The sequence below is a fragment of the Chironomus tepperi genome, unplaced genomic scaffold (assembly GCF_022539635.2).
Source record: "Chironomus tepperi strain 1889 unplaced genomic scaffold, CSIRO-AGI_Ctep_v1 contig_422, whole genome shotgun sequence".
NCBI classification, from domain to species: Eukaryota; Metazoa; Arthropoda; class Insecta; order Diptera; family Chironomidae; genus Chironomus; species Chironomus tepperi.
In genome coordinates, this window is record NW_027226544.1 from 148563 (window position 1) to 166206 (window position 17644).

Below are 17644 nucleotides of genomic sequence, written 5' to 3' on the forward strand. Positions count from 1 at the left end.
AAATCTAATACGAAAATATTACAAATATTTTTATGAGTGTACATTAGACTCTGAACTCCGTGTGACTTCCAAATGATTGCCAAATCAAACGTTGTGTCACCTGGACTTCATAATCTGAATATTACGGAACTCATTAGAATTAATCTAGGAATATGGTGTTTCATATCGATTTCACAAATATCCCTCAATTTCATGCGTTTATATCGTATGCCTACAACTAACTGAATTGAACAGAATATTATATGCTCTGTTTAATCTAGATATTAATACTTCATATAAGAAATATAGCACAAGTCCATAAGTAAGTGAATTTTTTCAAGCTCTTAAACAACTAATATGTTGTCGGTTCGTAAAATTAAGAATTATTATGTCCAATAAAAAATTTTGCACGGAATATTAACTTTAATATATCAAATCTAAACAACATTAAGTTGCCCGAACATCTGCCTGAAGATTCAAACTGTTTTTTTGGCTAATTAACTGATTTGTTAAACTTTCAACACATCTATACGATTCATTAAGGTGAATCTTTCTAGCCGCAAAGAATGAAAATCATCCAGAAATTGTCATCAAAATACGAAAAATTCACACAAAAAATATCAAAAGCATTCAATTTTTTTGCTCTCTTGTGGATCAGATAACGGTTCGAGCATATTTTTGGATATATTTATATACACATATAAATAAAGAAAAATCATCATTTCTCATCACCTTCACATGAGAGAAGATGTTAAGATGTTTAATAACCTGCCCCATATAAAACTTAGCATGAAGAAGTAAATAAAAAGAAATTTTTTTGCTCAGTTTCGAAAGATTTCTTTTAAAAATAAACTGTAAAGATGACGCGTAGCTGGTAAGAGGGCAAGTAATGACTGGACGATAAGAAGTAGATGATGTATCTTAAGATTCTTATTGCCGCACTTGATTGTGTTCGACAAAAAGTCGATAAAAGACGAAAAAGATTTAAAAGTCATCATTCTGAATCATTTACTTATGATGTCATGTATTTATAGCATTTTTGAAGGTAGTCTACAAATGACAAGCTGTTTGTGGGTTCTTGAACTCAAGATCACTGTATTATATCGATTATTTTAAAATATTACAGCTTCTGTTAAATTTTTTAAACGTTCCTTTAAGATTTGAATTTGAACCTTGATTTAAATATTTTTATAACGTTCATTTTAGATTTGAATAATTTTAATTGTACATAGTTGAACACCCTTTTTTCATATAAAAGTTCAGTCTGTTTTTGAACTCTGAAGAATAAACATCTCAAGATTATTAAATATCCGATAAGGATGTTTAATCATCAATAAACTATAACCACAATTACAGCATTTACGGACGGCATTTATCACCAACCTCTTAGCTGCTTTTTATCCAAAATAAGATTCAACAGATCATTTTAACCAAGTCAAGATCATTAAAGTGGGCATGACAAGTCAAAAACCACAGATAGAAATATGTCAATACAGTTTAAGTATTTCTGCTTCTTTTTTTGCAATTATTCAAGCTGTAAACACCACTTAATGACGTTACATTAGATAAATATCATAAAGAAGTGAATGAATTCGTTGAACTTTTGCTCCAAACGTGTTTGTTCGAGACATTTCATCATCATAGCTCATATATAATATGAATATAGTAAGCATAATTAAAGATGTTGTTTTGAATGAACCGTAAAGTTTGTGTAGTAATGGGATTCCCAAAATATTGCGATTGAGCAAAAAAATTTCTTTAGAAAAAACAAAAATGTTGATTAACATTTCACATGAAGGTGTTCCAAAAGGCTAATGTACTTATAAGTTGAAAGAATTGATTCATCCATTCCATTGGCACACACCGGCATATTTTATGAAATTAAATTCCACTAAGTATGAAAACCTGTCCATACCGGGTTAATTAACAATTATCTTCACAGGCAAAATGTTTTTTTTGTTGTTGGCTATAGAGTAGTATGGTGAAAAATTGATTTTTCAAGAAGCGGCATGCAAGTGAAGCATGTAAAAAAATTAGAAAGTTCAAGAAAATGGCTTGTTTTTATTTTTCTTTAAGTTTTTTTATGATAAACAAAACTTTTCATTCACTCATTTTTATGTACGATATACACAAGTCTTAATGCTTTTATCATCAGCTGTTAACGATATGTAATGCCTCTAAATGGCCATTGTCGATTTAATAATAAAATATGCTTCTTTTTTTGGATTGAGCAGCATGGTTGTAACAGCTATTTTTGTATTGATCACATTAATTCCTTTCTACAACTATGCTTGTTTTATGTCATTATATAAGTACATTAATGATCATGAAAGATTGAATCATAAAAAAAATCATCAAGTTTTGTGGCAGCATAAAGTAATTTTTCACTTTTTGTATGATGAATGAAAATTGATGGAGTAAGCACGGGACATGTGTGAAGTTTAATTTTAGCGCATTTTTATAATGATCATTCATTTATGTAAATGGGTCAATATTGGGTATGGTTAAGCTTAATGGATTGTTTTGTCACAGTTTGTCATATGTGGAGTGGCTACTGATATCTTAATTTTACGTGAAGACTGTATTATGTGGATTGTTTGTTGCTTTAAGTTCCAGAAAACTCCAAAAACAAATAAGATGTAATATGAATGGTTGAAGCTGTGTGGCAATTGAGGAATGTGGAAGTTTGCAAGCTGAAAGGAATTTTAACCTCAAATTCGATGTCTTGCACAAACTAAGCTGTTAGAAGCTTTAAACCTCTTGAAACATTCAAGCTTTAAGCCAAAATAGTTTAAAATTCGGGATAGTCATTGTATTGCACATGATATTGGGAATTAGCAAGCTGTAGTTAGCGATAAGCTTGCTTCAGTAGACAAAGCAATATTTTAGTATTAAACAAACAAGTAGCATGCTCATAAAAATGCAAAGTCAATTTTTGCTACTAGTGAGTCAGTCCAAAATCATAGTAAAACATCAGATGGTCATACTTCCAACATCACATGCATCTAATATCCTCTTATACCTAATAATATAGCCATCAAATGACACCAGTATTAAAAATTTGCACAACTATCCGCGAATAGCCATGAAAATTTTTATGTCATTTTTAATATGCAATCTTCAGCAATGAAATGTGCATTACAGCACTAGTTAGAGGAAGCTAAAAGACATTATTGACTGTTGGAAATTATTTCAACAATTTTTCTCCACACTCAGGCAAAACGAAACCGCACTGACCACGTGATGTCTATAAACTATTGCTTATAAATGATTTCTCTATGAAGTATTTAATTGCTGCCGCTTTTTAATTTAATTTAATGCATTTTATTTTCTATTGACTTTTGTTGCATAAAAAAAAAATAAAATTAAAACAAAATAGAAGCTCAATGGAAATTTTTATACAACATTGATGATGAAAACATGTGTGTGTGGATTGCATTGAAATTTCGTTTACTTTGTTTAGTCAAGAGAATGCCAAAAATCACACTGATGACGTAGTTATGTTACATACATAATATAATACATCATAGTAGTCTATTATGTTATTAAAGCTAATAAAATTTTGTAGAAATAATCTTATTGTTCTGTGTGAGGAAGTGAATGTCTCATAAGTAACGTTGACCTTTTTATTAAATTTAAGCCATATCCTATCTAGCATATAGTTATAGATTAAAAATTCTGATTAGTTTCAATGATTTTTGAAGAAAAAAACATAAACAAACAGAAGAATTGTAAGAAGCGATGAACAGTGGTGTACCTAGGGTAAGGGGGATTGGAGGTAAGTTCCTAGACACATATTGCATTTAAGGCTCTACAATCTTTCCGGGATAGCAAGATGATTTTGCTATGCCGCCTTATCAGCGATAAGATGCAAAGCTGACCTGATGGCTACGTGACATGTGATCTCTACTGATTTTCACGGAAAACATACGGTTTGCTAGCAATGTTCAGCTCAGGATGTTTGCACGAGTTGCAAAAAACATTGAACTTGATGCTGTTGTCAAACCCGAATCTCCTTCCTACAACTCTGTTTATGAGCAATTTATGAGGTAGGTTAGTAAATCAAATTTAATTAGCAATAATTTTAGAAAAGATTTACTTTTTAGAAACGGCTCGAAACCTCAGATTTAGCGGATAAATAAATTTTTTTACTAGTTTTCATGAATACTTGCAAATTATTCTAACGTTTCTCAATGATCTGCTTTATAGATATTCTCGAACTGATTAAATGGTATTCAATGAGATATAAGCGTGTTGCTCAATTTCACGCATGCTAGATATCTTTTAGAGATTGGCCAACTAAAAAACGCTTTCAATTAAAATTTCTGTCGATTAGCTGCTTAAATCGTACAAATGGAAGCGATCAACATTCCTGTGATTACAAAGTTGCAATTGAATTGATAAGAGGTCTTAATTGATAGCAACAGTCCGAAATGTCGACACTTTTTTTGATTTAATGTTCATAAACATCCCAAACAGTAGGGCTTGCATTATTCATACTATATATTCCTCGTGCATGCTTGATATTTCACTCGTAATGCGATAAGACGAAATTACATCCGATGATTATATCACCCTAACGTGTGTGGCTTCATTTAGTTCTGCCCACATGTCTTATGAAAGGGTATTGAGTACAATTAAGTGATGGATTAGGCTAATCTTATTAAAATGGACTTTGGGTGTGCGTAACTCAATAATAATGTTGCATCTTCACTGATGTAGGCTATAGCATAATGCAGTTTATGTTATATCACATAAGCTTTAAGCATATGTTCATAATGGGTCAGACGACTTAACATAAATCTACTTAAAAGCTTGAATTTAGTCAATAATCAATGTTTACAACTTTGAAATTTATTATTGGGGATTTCACACAATAACTTTATAAATCAATGAATTGCATGTAAATTTACCTCGATATTCTCATGCATAAATCATCTTTGCTTTGATTTTTGAGCTCATTTTCATCCAAATGATGGATATTCATTAAATTTGCACTAATTCTATGCGAATATTTCAAGCCACGTGGTTTTATGTAACATAATTACAGAAGATTATTAGTGTTAATTATATAACAGTAAATGATGAAAATTATAATTAAATATTCATCATAATACAGTAATAAATTGAGAAAAATATTGAAATAAAAATTAGCATAGCATAGAAAGTCAGAATTAAAAGCTAACTGATGAGAATGATTATTGTATGTGTTAATACATCGATAATTGTGTGTATAATAGTAGCATAATTAATAAATTATTAGCATCTAACAGTCTACTGTTTTTGTATGAATATATAGGTAAGTAATATTCTATCATACCTGGCCTTGTTACTCGTTCAACGTTGAATCGGTGAGTATAATTTACTTTAAAATATGTTTCAACTACTCTACGTTCATGTTTGCCCTCACCGCTAACCGGCGAGAATAAATATTCTGGATCTATCTCATATTTGATTTGTTGAAATCTGCAAGAAAAGGAAGAAGGAAATTAATTAAAATTATGTCACTGACATTTGGTTGTTTTTATCTCTGATTCTGTATATGAATTTTGCAAATCATGTTGTCAAACTTCTTAAATCAACTTTCAATTTTAATCTTATTATTTTGATTTTTATTTGTTTTGTTCTTAAAATAGATTCGAGTTGTTGCTTTGTTACAATTGTTCAAAATTGGCTTGGTTATGTTATTGATATTGTTTGGAATTTATAGTCTTCTTCATAACTTCTGAGTCTTCCGATAACGTTTTTTGAATATTTGAATTTTATAAAAAACAAATAATTCGTAGTTTTCTACCCTTTTAAATTTAAGCACCAAAATTTTAAAAAATAAATTCATTTGTGGTTGAATTTCAAGGCTCCCGCAGATTATAATCTTCATACAAAATGATTTTCAAGATTATAATCTTCCATACAAAGATTATAATCCCAAATAATCTTCATACAAAGATTATAATCTCAAATAATCTTCATACAAAGATTATAATCTTTAAATAATCTTCATAGAAAGATTATAATCTTGAAAATAATCTTCATATAGAAGATTATAATCTTCTAATACAATGAAATTAGTTGTAACTATAAGGAAAATTAACATTTAATGAGAAATTAATTATTTTCTGCGCTTTTCGTTAACTGTGCACTGTGCATCAAGTTTCAAACTAGGTTTTCACTCAATTGCAATCAAAATTGAAGTGAATAATTTTATTTTTAGGAATATTTCACCCTAGGTTAAAGAAAATTCAAGCCAAAATTGACATTTTCGAGGGTTTTTCTGCCTTGTTTAAGCAAACTTAAGAAAAATCTGGCTTTTCTGTGTGGTTTTACACTCCAATTTGGAGTTTTTCACTAAATAAGGAAACCAACCCAAAAATCGTCGAGTTTTTCACCTCAAATTAGAAAACCGAGGCCAAATTCGGCTTTTCTGAATAATTTTTCACTCTAAATAAGAAAACCGAGGCATAATTTGTCTTTTTTAATTGGTTTTTTATAGGTTTTTCATCCCAAATAAGAAAACTGAGGCCAAATTCGGCTTTACTGAGGAGTTTTCCATCCTAAATTAGAAAACTGAGGCCAAATTCAATTTTATTGAGGAGTTTTCCACCCTAAATAAGGAAATCAAGACAAAATTTGGCATTTTTGATGGGTTTTTCTAAGGTTTTCCATCCCAAATAAGAATACTGAAGTAAAATTCGACTTTTCCGAATAGGTTTTCATCCTAGATATGAATACTAAGGCAAAATTCTGCTTTTTTCGATAGGTTAATGTAAATTACACTTTCGTAATAGTTAAAAACTTAATATGACATTAAAGTTAAAGATTATAATCTTTAAAAGGATTTGTATGGAAAAGATTATAATCTCAATACAAAGATTATTAAAGATTATAATCTTCATACAAAATTTTCAAAGATTATAATCTTCCATACAAAGATTATAATCTTTAATAATCTTCATACAAAGATTATTTAAGATTATAATCTTCATAGAAAGATTATTGAAGATTATAATCTGCGGGAGCCTTGTTGAATTTTTAATTAAAAAAGTCATTTTTGTTAGTTAAATCAGTTTTATTTTAATAAGCTTGGTTTTGCTTCAACAACAATTGAAATTTTATGGATAATTTCATTTACTTAGAAGGTTAACATTTTGTTTTGTAAACTTGAACAAATTGAAAGTTCATTAAATTTCATTAAATTTACAACAAATTTTAACTGGTACAAGCTTATAATTTACATTCTGTAACAACATACCACACTTGATCTATACGTCAAGCGAAGTAAGTAAGTAAGTAACAACATTTAAGCTGATTTGTAAAAGAATCAAAACAATATTCGTAACCTATAACAGTAAGAAACAATTTATCAATTCTCATTACATTTGTCTGCATTTAGATTTCAGTAGACATCAGCTGAATAATATTAATATTCAACCAAAAAACCAACTTGATGTCAATTTTGTTCCGCATTAAATTTACAACACCCAAATTAAATTGAACATTTTAATTAGTCATACATATTTGTCATGAGGCAAAAACATGAATCTATTCACGAGCTAATCAAATTTATAAAGATTGATAAATGATCTTGCAAAAAAAAGTGGTTTCAATAAAGGAGATTAACATGCCGAAGATACTTACCCAGTTATACATAAAAAAGCTAAAAGTACTGGCACTATAAGGAAATATCCTGGATTTTTTGCAATAAATATTCCTAATTTAAAAAATGTTTTGTTGAGTGTATTATCTACCCAGGAAACTCCACAAGTCATCTATAATGAAAATAGTAGAAAAAAAAAAATTAGAATATTTTAAACATGTTATAAATGTAAAGGAACTAAAATTAAAACGTCAAATTGGAATGTCAAATTTGCTATTACAATTTACTTATTTTTTTTTTGCTTCTCGCATTGCATTTCATGTGAATTAGCCCATATTTTAATTACGTCCTTCACGTAATGTGCTCTAAAAATAACTATTATTATTATTGTTTTAAGAGAACTTCAAATCCTGCCGACAAATTTTGAAGTCTGTTTATTAAGATATTAGCTACATATTCATCAATGATTGAAGTTAATTGAATTTTTAGTATATGAGCTAATTTATAAGTTCAAAATTCATGTGGATAATTGGACGGAATTGCTCAAATCAAAACAAACGACGTCTAGTGTTACTTGATAGCTCAAAAATGCGGTCTCGATCTTAGTCTAAGCTTAGACAGAAAAAAATTGGACTTATGTAACAACTGGATCACACAAAGGAATACGGATGGAATTATCAGACTCTTAGCTTGCTTGAATTTTGTGTTTTGGGAAGTTTGCCCGGTTAGTGAGTTTAACACCAACGGCAATAAACCTTGCAATTAGCGAAATTTTTATAATTCATTTAATTTTATTGCATGTGTTCTAATTAATGCACTGTACCATTAAGATTATTATCTCTTCCTAGGTCGGATTAAATTTGCAAGTGACTTCGGGTAATGGAAATCATTCACATTTTGTAAGGTTATGTCAATGGCAGTTACCTTCCATTAGAAAATTAATTAAATGAGTATGTGACTAGAATATCCTTATTGTACTTAACATGACTTGGAAACCAATAGAAGTTTACTTTTTGGGTCTGAAGTTGACATAAAAAACTTGATCATTGAATTTTACATGCTATGCAATTAATGGCCAATGAAATGAGGTACAATCGCTTTTAGACAGCAGCTTAAGGCGACAATTATTATGCCGGGAATCTGAGCTACTTTCTGGTGCAAAAACATTTGTTTTGACACTGGACACGAATAAAAGTTGGATTTTTGAGGTTATATTGATGGCTTTAACCTGACTACAAGAAGAACATGTTTAGAAAAACCTCGAGTATGCATCTAAAGCATAAGTGCTTCTGAAGACCAACTCCAGAAGTCCACTTAACAAGACTTTCAGTTTTAAGTTGTTCTAAATTCCGAAATCCTCAAACTCCTACAAAATTCATTTTAATTAACTTAATGCAACTACCGATAACACCCAACACTCTTCAAGGTCTTCCGTAACACTTCCATATTGCCAACTTATTGGCATTTCACATCATCAACACTTGATTTGGGCAAGTTACATATACAAAGAGTTTTGTGAACAAATCTTTACAAAAACAAAAATTCGCAAGTAACATAATTAACGACTCTAATTACATAACATTGACGATCAAATCGACCAATTTGCAATTTGGTACAAAACATTTAATAATAATTGAATGAGGCAAAAAAAGAAGAGAAATAAAAGCAATTGAAAGAGTTTTCAAAATGATTCCAATATTAATTGTGTGTGCAATATTCAGTTTTTTCAATTTTAATGAACGAATGGCTACTTTTGCTAGTTCGCGGTAAAAATTATTTTTCTGTGATTTCACAGTCATAATAGTCATTATATATGATTATGTAATTTAAACTTTAGCAAGTGCGAGAAATTTAAGCAGCATATAGTTTACCGGTGAACAGTATGAAAGAGCAAGAAGAAATTACTTTATGTATATCTAGAAAATTAACTTGATCTTGCCGTCATTGCACGTTTTGCATTGCATTATATGCTTGTCATGTCCATCAACCTGTTGACCTATTGCCTTAATATATATCACCTCTTTTTTATTCTCTCTCGTTTCAACAAATCGACATGAACCGCTTATCATCATCTAAATTAAGAGCTTTTGCATGTTTTATAGCAATTCGCTAATGTGTGTGGACATGTAAATATATAAAAATAGCTATTTACATGCCATTGATTGACGACAATTTGTAGCATAAATATATAAGTTAAACGATTGCATAAGACAAAAAAAGCGACCGAATAACCATAAGAAGGCTGATTTGGTAAACAAAACGTGATACTACGTGCATTGAGTCTGTTAACTTTTATAAAGTAATGCAATTTCCAGTGTATGCATTTAAGTATGTTTATAATTATCAATGGTAAACTGAAGAATATCATTGCATTATTTAAAGGAAAGCCAGTTCATTGTCTTGTTTAATCTTATTATTCTTGATTATAATCAACAAGATATCGTTAATGACTACAATGATTTTAAGAATGTGATACATAATTCATACAGTTTGGGAGCGCCATTCAATTATTTTTTATGGTCGGTCGATTGCTCAATGTTCTATCCGGTAAATCAAATATGAATGACTTTGAGATTTGCTTATAAAATTTCTAAGGAACTATACTGTAGCAATTCGTGATTGTAAATTTAGAAGGATCATTCAAAACTATGAGCATGTCGATATTGGACAGATTCAAGTTGATATTCAGGAAACAACTGAATCTTTTTAATGTGAATTAATTGAACTATATTTTATTATGATTATTCAAAGCGGGAATGGACTCGTGAATGAAAAAATCACAAATTCATCAATATAGCTTGGGAACAGAATTGAAAATGAATGGTCAAACGAGTAATATACAAGCTTGTAAATCGAATGTTCAACTTGAAGCTTCGAAATATATGAAACGTCGTTTTCAATTTGAAGTTTTGGGGTAGTGTTAAATGACTGTCCAATATCTTTCAGTTAAGGATGATCATAAGAGAATCAATTGATACAACGTTAAAAAGGCGGAAATTAGTGTCTGAGGACTTTCGTTGAAATTCGACCCCTCGCTAAAGACACGGCGTCTGACTTGGACTCGATCAAGTTCGGTTCCATTTTAGAGACAGGCGTGGGATCACTATTCACTATTGTCTATTCAACGAAATATCTCTTTCAAAGGAAGCTTTGATCGTTCCTAAACACATTATTTTGATTGATTTGATTTTAGTTCAGTTTGACTTGAAGTCTTGAATTTGTCGATCTCGAGATTTACCTTGTTGAATTCGAGAAAAGGAGGAGGAACTAAACGTTTGAATATTAATTGATGTTTAAGGTTCTAAAAAAGCTGTTTATAGCATTACATAAGGTTCCTTTAACTGTTAGGAGTCGATTTTGAGTCAACTCGATTTGAAATTTCATTTGATTTGACATCGAAGTCTGAGAAGCGCATTACATATACTCGAGAAACTCAACAGATATTCAACCAAATTTCAGATTTTCAAAAGCACTTTTTTCCCCAAAATAGGAAATTTAACTTAATTTAATTTTCTTTGTTAAATTCTGTTAAAATCGAAAAACAAAAAAGGCCTCAAAAAAACATTTTTGAATCGATCCAAAGAATTTCCAACAAAAACATCCACCAAAAGTTTTTGGTAAATGAAACCATGTAATCTGTTAAAAATTCGTGTATGCACGATAAAATTCAATGTAAACTCTTTTTTCTACCAATTACATCACATTAATTTCCTTTTCTCATTATAAAAGAAACAAAAAAAACTTTTATTTTTTGGGCAAGAAAAATGTTAAACAAAAAAGTAAAGAAAAGCTGAATTTTACTGTAAAGAGGTGAAGCAAATCGCGTTAAATTGAAAATAGTTTAATACCTAGACACAAATAAAATTTCACAGCAATGTGCATAATAATAATAAGCGCGTGTAATACTATATAAATCATTGATGATGATGATGATGATTATGACAGTAAATGATAAGATGACTGTAAAAATACATAATGTACATTAAAGTGTGTCAGTAATGATGGTCTCACATGTGAGAGCATAAATAAAATTGAAAGTGCACCTTATTAACCTTTATTTATTTTACTGGATCATTTACATATTTATGTATGGAGAGACTTTACGTACAGAATTCTCGAGAAACTGAGAGATTACTTAAGAGATGATATTAATGCACATGTACTGTGTATTAGACATTCTCTCAGTTATTTAGCATTACTGCTTCCAATTTATCACTAGTAAATCAACATTCAGGTATGTAATTTGCAAGTTGACATGTCAGATTTCGTAATTATATGGAAGCTAGTCGAATTAGACAAAAAAGATTTTATTGACACATTTCTGCTTTACTATTCACGCCAATTTAATATTAATATGTTGAATATGAAGTTTGAAAGTTTTGAAAAACAGGTTGTACGGAAAATATGTATGTAAAATTGATAGAACTTGATATTAAAATATTGTAGGTATGCGAATTAATTTTATATGCAAAAATTAATATTTTTTTCTTTAGGGGAAAAACAGTTTAAATGTAGAAAAAATACATTAGAGGAAGTTCTACAGCATCAAAGCTTTAGGAACTAGAAGAGGGTTAGAAGTAAGCGCTCTCGAGACCGTGATCAAGACTTCCTAGTCTCGAACAAAGCCGAGACTTCAGGAAGCCATAGTTAGAAGAAGTTTGACATCTAAGCTTCATCCCCAACTCAATGAACCTTAACAGGCAAAGAGCAAGCTCTCGAAACCTTGGTCTGGGTGAAACTGTATGATTTGGATTATTGTAACAGACAATGACTGAGGTTCTGTATCAATATTTGTTCAACAAATCATTTTGAAACGAAAGGAGGATCCAACAATCTCTTATGTCTACGAACATCACATAATAACAACCCCTTTTGTCGGATCATCGCCAAAAATATTCAAAACTAATGATTACCGATCATTACAATTTCTGATACTTTCATTTTCAAAATTGACATGATTTTTTGGCACACCTTATTGGAATTCCGGTATAACACAAAAAGAAGTTGTCTTGATTAGCAACTTTCACCAGTAACGACTTAATTATGTTCTGACATGTAGATTACAAATTTATTTAAATTTTTTGGGAATTTTTGGCAATTTCTTCGAGTTGAGAATTCATAAAACCAGTCTTGAATAGCACAAATTGGATCCAGTGTCATGCTGACCCGATGACGGGTTTCGGATCGATTAGCTGATTTATGCTATTCGGGAGTTGTTCAATAACTATTTATGAGAATCTCCTGCAAAGATTCAGTGTATATGAGCCACCTAACATCTAAAATTAGTTCTTTGATTCTTTGAATTGACCTAATATTAGTCTTTTACTATCTACATCCATGCAGAGCTAATATACTGTCAAAACTGGGACTACATCATGCTATAACTGACCTAAATGTAATTAATAACTTATATTTCAAATCATTCAACAAAAACGCATGAGAATCATGATTAGACCTATTTCTACATGAGCTATAACTAATGTACATGTTTACATTCTAATGCCTGCTATGCTACCTAATCTAATTTGCGTAATTTCATGCATTAAATATTAAATTGTTTAATAAAACTAGATGAATATGTAAACCTTTAGATTTTGCTCTCAAAAAGTCTAAAATAGCCAAATAATGATTGTTACCATGGACAATTAATCGATTCGAAACAATAGCTAAACATGACTTAATTTGCGCAAGATAATAATTAAAAACACTGACCTATGCGGCATTCATTTCGTGATTTTCTTCTTTTTTTGACTTCATTCGCAGAATTTTTGTATTGAAAAGCTATTAAATTTATTTTGAACAGTTATTGATTGATAGATGGATAGTTAAATTCGGAAATGATTTGAAAGAAAATGAAATGCTTTCATAAATGAAAAGAAAAACGGTCCATAAGTAGGAATTTTCAATGCTTGAGTAGTTTTTCATAGCCAAAAATTATAAATGATGTAATAAACATTTTACTTTTGTTAAAAGAAATTTCTATAGATTGGAATTGTGACTTTGAGATGCAATGACTCATTACAGACAATCCAATGACATGAGCTATACGCGACCGGCATTATTATCAGCTAATTTTCAATTTAAGCATGTCATATTTCACTCCCGATCGACATAAATAAACAGGTATAAGCAAAGGCTATTACTAATAGATTTTCATGTGAATAGAGTTCAAAAAGTACAAAATATTGCAATAGTCGATGAAATGATCAGACAGTTACAAGCCATTTAGTCAATAAATGCCATTTATTTTATAAAACCTTCTATTCAACCTCAACTCAGGTTGCAAACAAATGCAAAACTTCTGCTGATTGTATCTTTACTACTTTTGTTAAACAACTGATGATAAATGTCTAATAATTAAATTAAAGTATATTTTTAGTGATGATTTGTTGACTAAAACCTATTTGTCAACAATAACAATGAAAAGGGGTTTGCAACTTCCTAATTGAAAACTGTCAATGTTAATTGTTGACATTTAAATTTTTGAAGTGTTTAAACTTTCTAGAAGATGATGAGCAATAAATTTGAGGAATTTTGTGCTTGAAAGAATGATGATACTTAATATAGACGAAGCATGGTGTCAAGTTTACTTTTCCTATTAAGAAATTGTTTAAAACTATATTGTTTTAAATGAATTTCAATTTATCTGATGATATTCATCTTTTCTCATAAACTAATTTAAACGTTTGTTGAGGGATTGAACTAATCTTAAGTATTTCTTTGTAAACATAGCGCTTAATGCTAACGAGGATTAGTTTTCTATGTTTTTAAGATTCTTTTTTTCTGTTCCTCTTTCAAATCAATTTTTGAGGTAAAAATTTACCCTTAATTTTTAAAAAGATGATTCTTAAAAAGATAGAACGAGGGAAGTCTCCATAACAGGTAGAAAAATCCCTATTGCGCAGTGGGTAGAAACAAGTTTATTTAATAGATAAAAAAGGATGAGATGCAGACTCAATAGCCTCTTGCACAAAGTGAAATTTCATCTTCTTTCTATTTATTGCTTTTTTCTATTTTTTCAAATTTTTTTTACACATTTCGTCAATGCCACAAGTTGAATATAATGCACTGGAACTTCGATACGCCTGTAGGACAAGTCGTATGAGTTCTATGAACCAAATTTATTTTGCTTTGCTTCTATTCTTCCTACTCTTTCATCTGTAGATTTCAATTAGTATGGTTCGTTAGCAGGTATAAGAGTTGATTTGAATTCTTATTTTGATTCGACTCTTTAACTTTTTTGTCAACTTTTTGGGTGATTTTTGTGATGACAGTGAAGTTTTTATTATGAAATCGAAACTTTGATTACTAAGATCAATATTTTTCATAAACATTCAAAAAATCTTGTTAATTAACAATTAACGTACTAAAAATATTTAAAAAATTTCTTGGATTTTTGCATCAAAAGATGCGAAAATTCAGATTTTTCTTCTTATCTAAACCAGAAGTATTTCTTGTAAATTCATTCATTTAAGCTGATTAACGTAAGTAACTGACACCGAATGCAATTAAATATTAAATTAACTCATCCTCTATTCAATTTAGGTAATTGAATCATCAGTATTACAGGAATTTCGTATAAATTTATTAAAAAAGATTTTCATTCATGAGAAAAAAATCACAAAACAACAAATGATCAATCTTCATTGAATATAACATTTTAAGAAGCACTATTTAAATTTCACTACACAACTACAAGTTTTGATTGAGAAATTTCACATCCCGTCCAACAGATATTGCATGTTTATGTGAACGAGTTACTTTTAAAATTTATTACAATTTTAAAAAATATAAAAGCAATCACTTTTTATCCACAAGGAAATCACAGACTTAAGTTTAAAGTTGTTTCCTCGCATATTTTTCACGCCAAATTTAATCCCAAGAACAATCCAATTCGACAAAAAACAGTCTTCAATAATATAATCAAAATAAAGCATACATGTAAAATTAAAGAATAAATCTAGACATACCTTGAATTTTAGAGCTAAGCAACGTCAGCCGTTGAAAATAAAGACAATTTAGTCGTGTAATTGCCAAATATAATTTTTTTCTATAATTCCGTGTTCTGGTTTTTTTGTAACTTTTTTTTTTGCTGCTATCGTGCTTTTTAGTTATTTGAATGTTATGTATCCTTTCAAAAATGTATTCAAAGCAGCATATTACAGATCATAAAGTTTATTATTTCGTGTATTTTGTTTTCCACAATCTTTTATTTTTATTTTTGCATTGCACATACAAAAAAAAGATACTTTTAATGTAGATTGAGTTGAATGGATGTATTGTATATATTTAGGTGACTATCACTTGACCAGATAGGTAGTCATTATTCACCAATTTACTTATTTAAAGCATTCAAATACGAAATAAACATTATTTACATACACTATGTTGTATATATTGCGACAAGTCGAAAAAAAGAGAATATTCCCGTTAATCCGTTTATCAAGTTAAAATTACACTTAATAAATAATATTATTTATTACTTTATGTACTTTACTCGGGTCCCCCTTACAATTTACGTCTGACACTTATGTACATGATATTTTTTTTTTGTTTTGATTTTTATTTATTTATGTTTCTTTTTTTGTTACAGTCGCTCATATACGGCGTTTTGATGCACCAATGTGCATTATCTTCTTGATGATCTATGTTAATATCACTTACTATAAATTTATCTTCTTTCCTGTTATGCAACAGAATTTTTTTCAAACTTCCTTCACTTTATTTTATTTATTTTTTTTTTGGTGCTTAACACAAATTCTTTTTGCGATTTCCAAGAGTGCCGTTAAATGCTTTTACTTTCTTGAAAAAAAATTAAATTCCTTTCCACTCCCGACCTGATAATGCGCGTATGTGAAAATTAGTATGTCAGCAAGCCACAAGCTTGTTGCATATATAAAAAAATGAATATTGAACGAAAAAAATACAAAAAAAAAAATATTTCTAGGACACCAGAGAGATACACGATCCGATATAGAGTGTAGCTTGTGTATATTTACAACGGATTTATTTATTTTAACATCCGAACGATCTGACGACTCAACAGCAACTAACTAAGCATGCACATGCTTTTCAGTTTCTGTTGAAGTTAATTTTTGTAGAGGCAGAAGTGAGTGAAAAATTTACGGAGCTGAGATGGATTTTGTTAAATCCGATGGATTTAATTTTAATCCGACGGATTTAAATTGAATCTTATGATTTTTGTTAACATGATTTATTGAGATAAAGTCATTGTGGATTGATATGATCTTTGATTCTTATTTACTGTAATTTTGCCATGATTATGACACTCAATTTTAATTAATTAATTAACTTAAATTCATCAATTTTCATTCAACATTTCAATAAAATTAAATAAATCCAAGACTTGCTCTAGCATATGATTTTTTATGGATAAGATATAAGAGCATGCTTCACCTACTTTTACAAACAACACATAACTAGTTTTGTCTCTCTCAATTCTCCGTCTGTAGATGTGTGCGTGATCATCGTACGAAGAAAGTAAAAAGAAAGAAATTTTTTTCAGCATGCATTTTATGGAGAATTTCAAAAAAGGAAAGCACAAGTGATAATTTTGCTTCTTCTGGTGAAATAAAATTGGAATATCAGGAAATTTCTGATAATATCATGGATGATCTGGAAATGTCATATTAAACTGGTATGAAGTCGTTTTGACAGCATGTTGTGATGATAATTACATCAATGTAACATGATGCTGAAGATGCTGCACTGCTAAGATGATTTATGATAATTATTGGAATGATGAGGTTGTGTCGCAAGGATGAGTTTTGAATGTTTTTGTTAATTATTGCAATTTAATTTGCAATTCTTGAGTCATTTACTAATGGCTTTCATCAGTTGCATAGTTTGATATTTTGAATAGTTCAAGCAGTGATCCTCAATTTGTGTGCTGCCAGAATGTCAGAGATGTGTCTTGGAACTTAAGGAATGGATTTGCAACAAAAAAGTTATATCACGTCAGATACCTGGGAATTTATTGCTATGCATTAATTATAGGTTTCGAACCTAGAAGTCGTTATAACATTTTAAGAAATTCTTATTACTTTAACT

General features: G+C 29.7%; 1 protein-coding gene across 2 annotated transcripts in view; it reads right to left on the minus strand.

The window, feature by feature from the left end:
• Positions 1–16611, minus strand: part of LOC139097416 (patched domain-containing protein 3-like) — a 31646-nt gene extending 15035 nt beyond the window's left edge. Inside the window, exons 1-4 of one of the 2 annotated variants that reach the window (XM_070649238.1) lie at positions 16573–16594; positions 15544–16410; positions 7615–7745; positions 5300–5445 (exon numbers count right to left, since the gene is read on the minus strand). In XM_070649238.1, the coding sequence (XP_070505339.1) occupies positions 5300–5445; positions 7615–7745 (277 nt within the window). In that variant the 5' untranslated portion in view covers positions 15544–16410; positions 16573–16594. Of the gene's footprint in view, positions 1–5299; positions 5446–7614; positions 7746–15543 lie in introns of both variants that reach the window. The other variant, XM_070649240.1, reaches the window with a different exon arrangement.
• Between the last annotated feature and the right edge of the window lie 1033 nt (positions 16612–17644).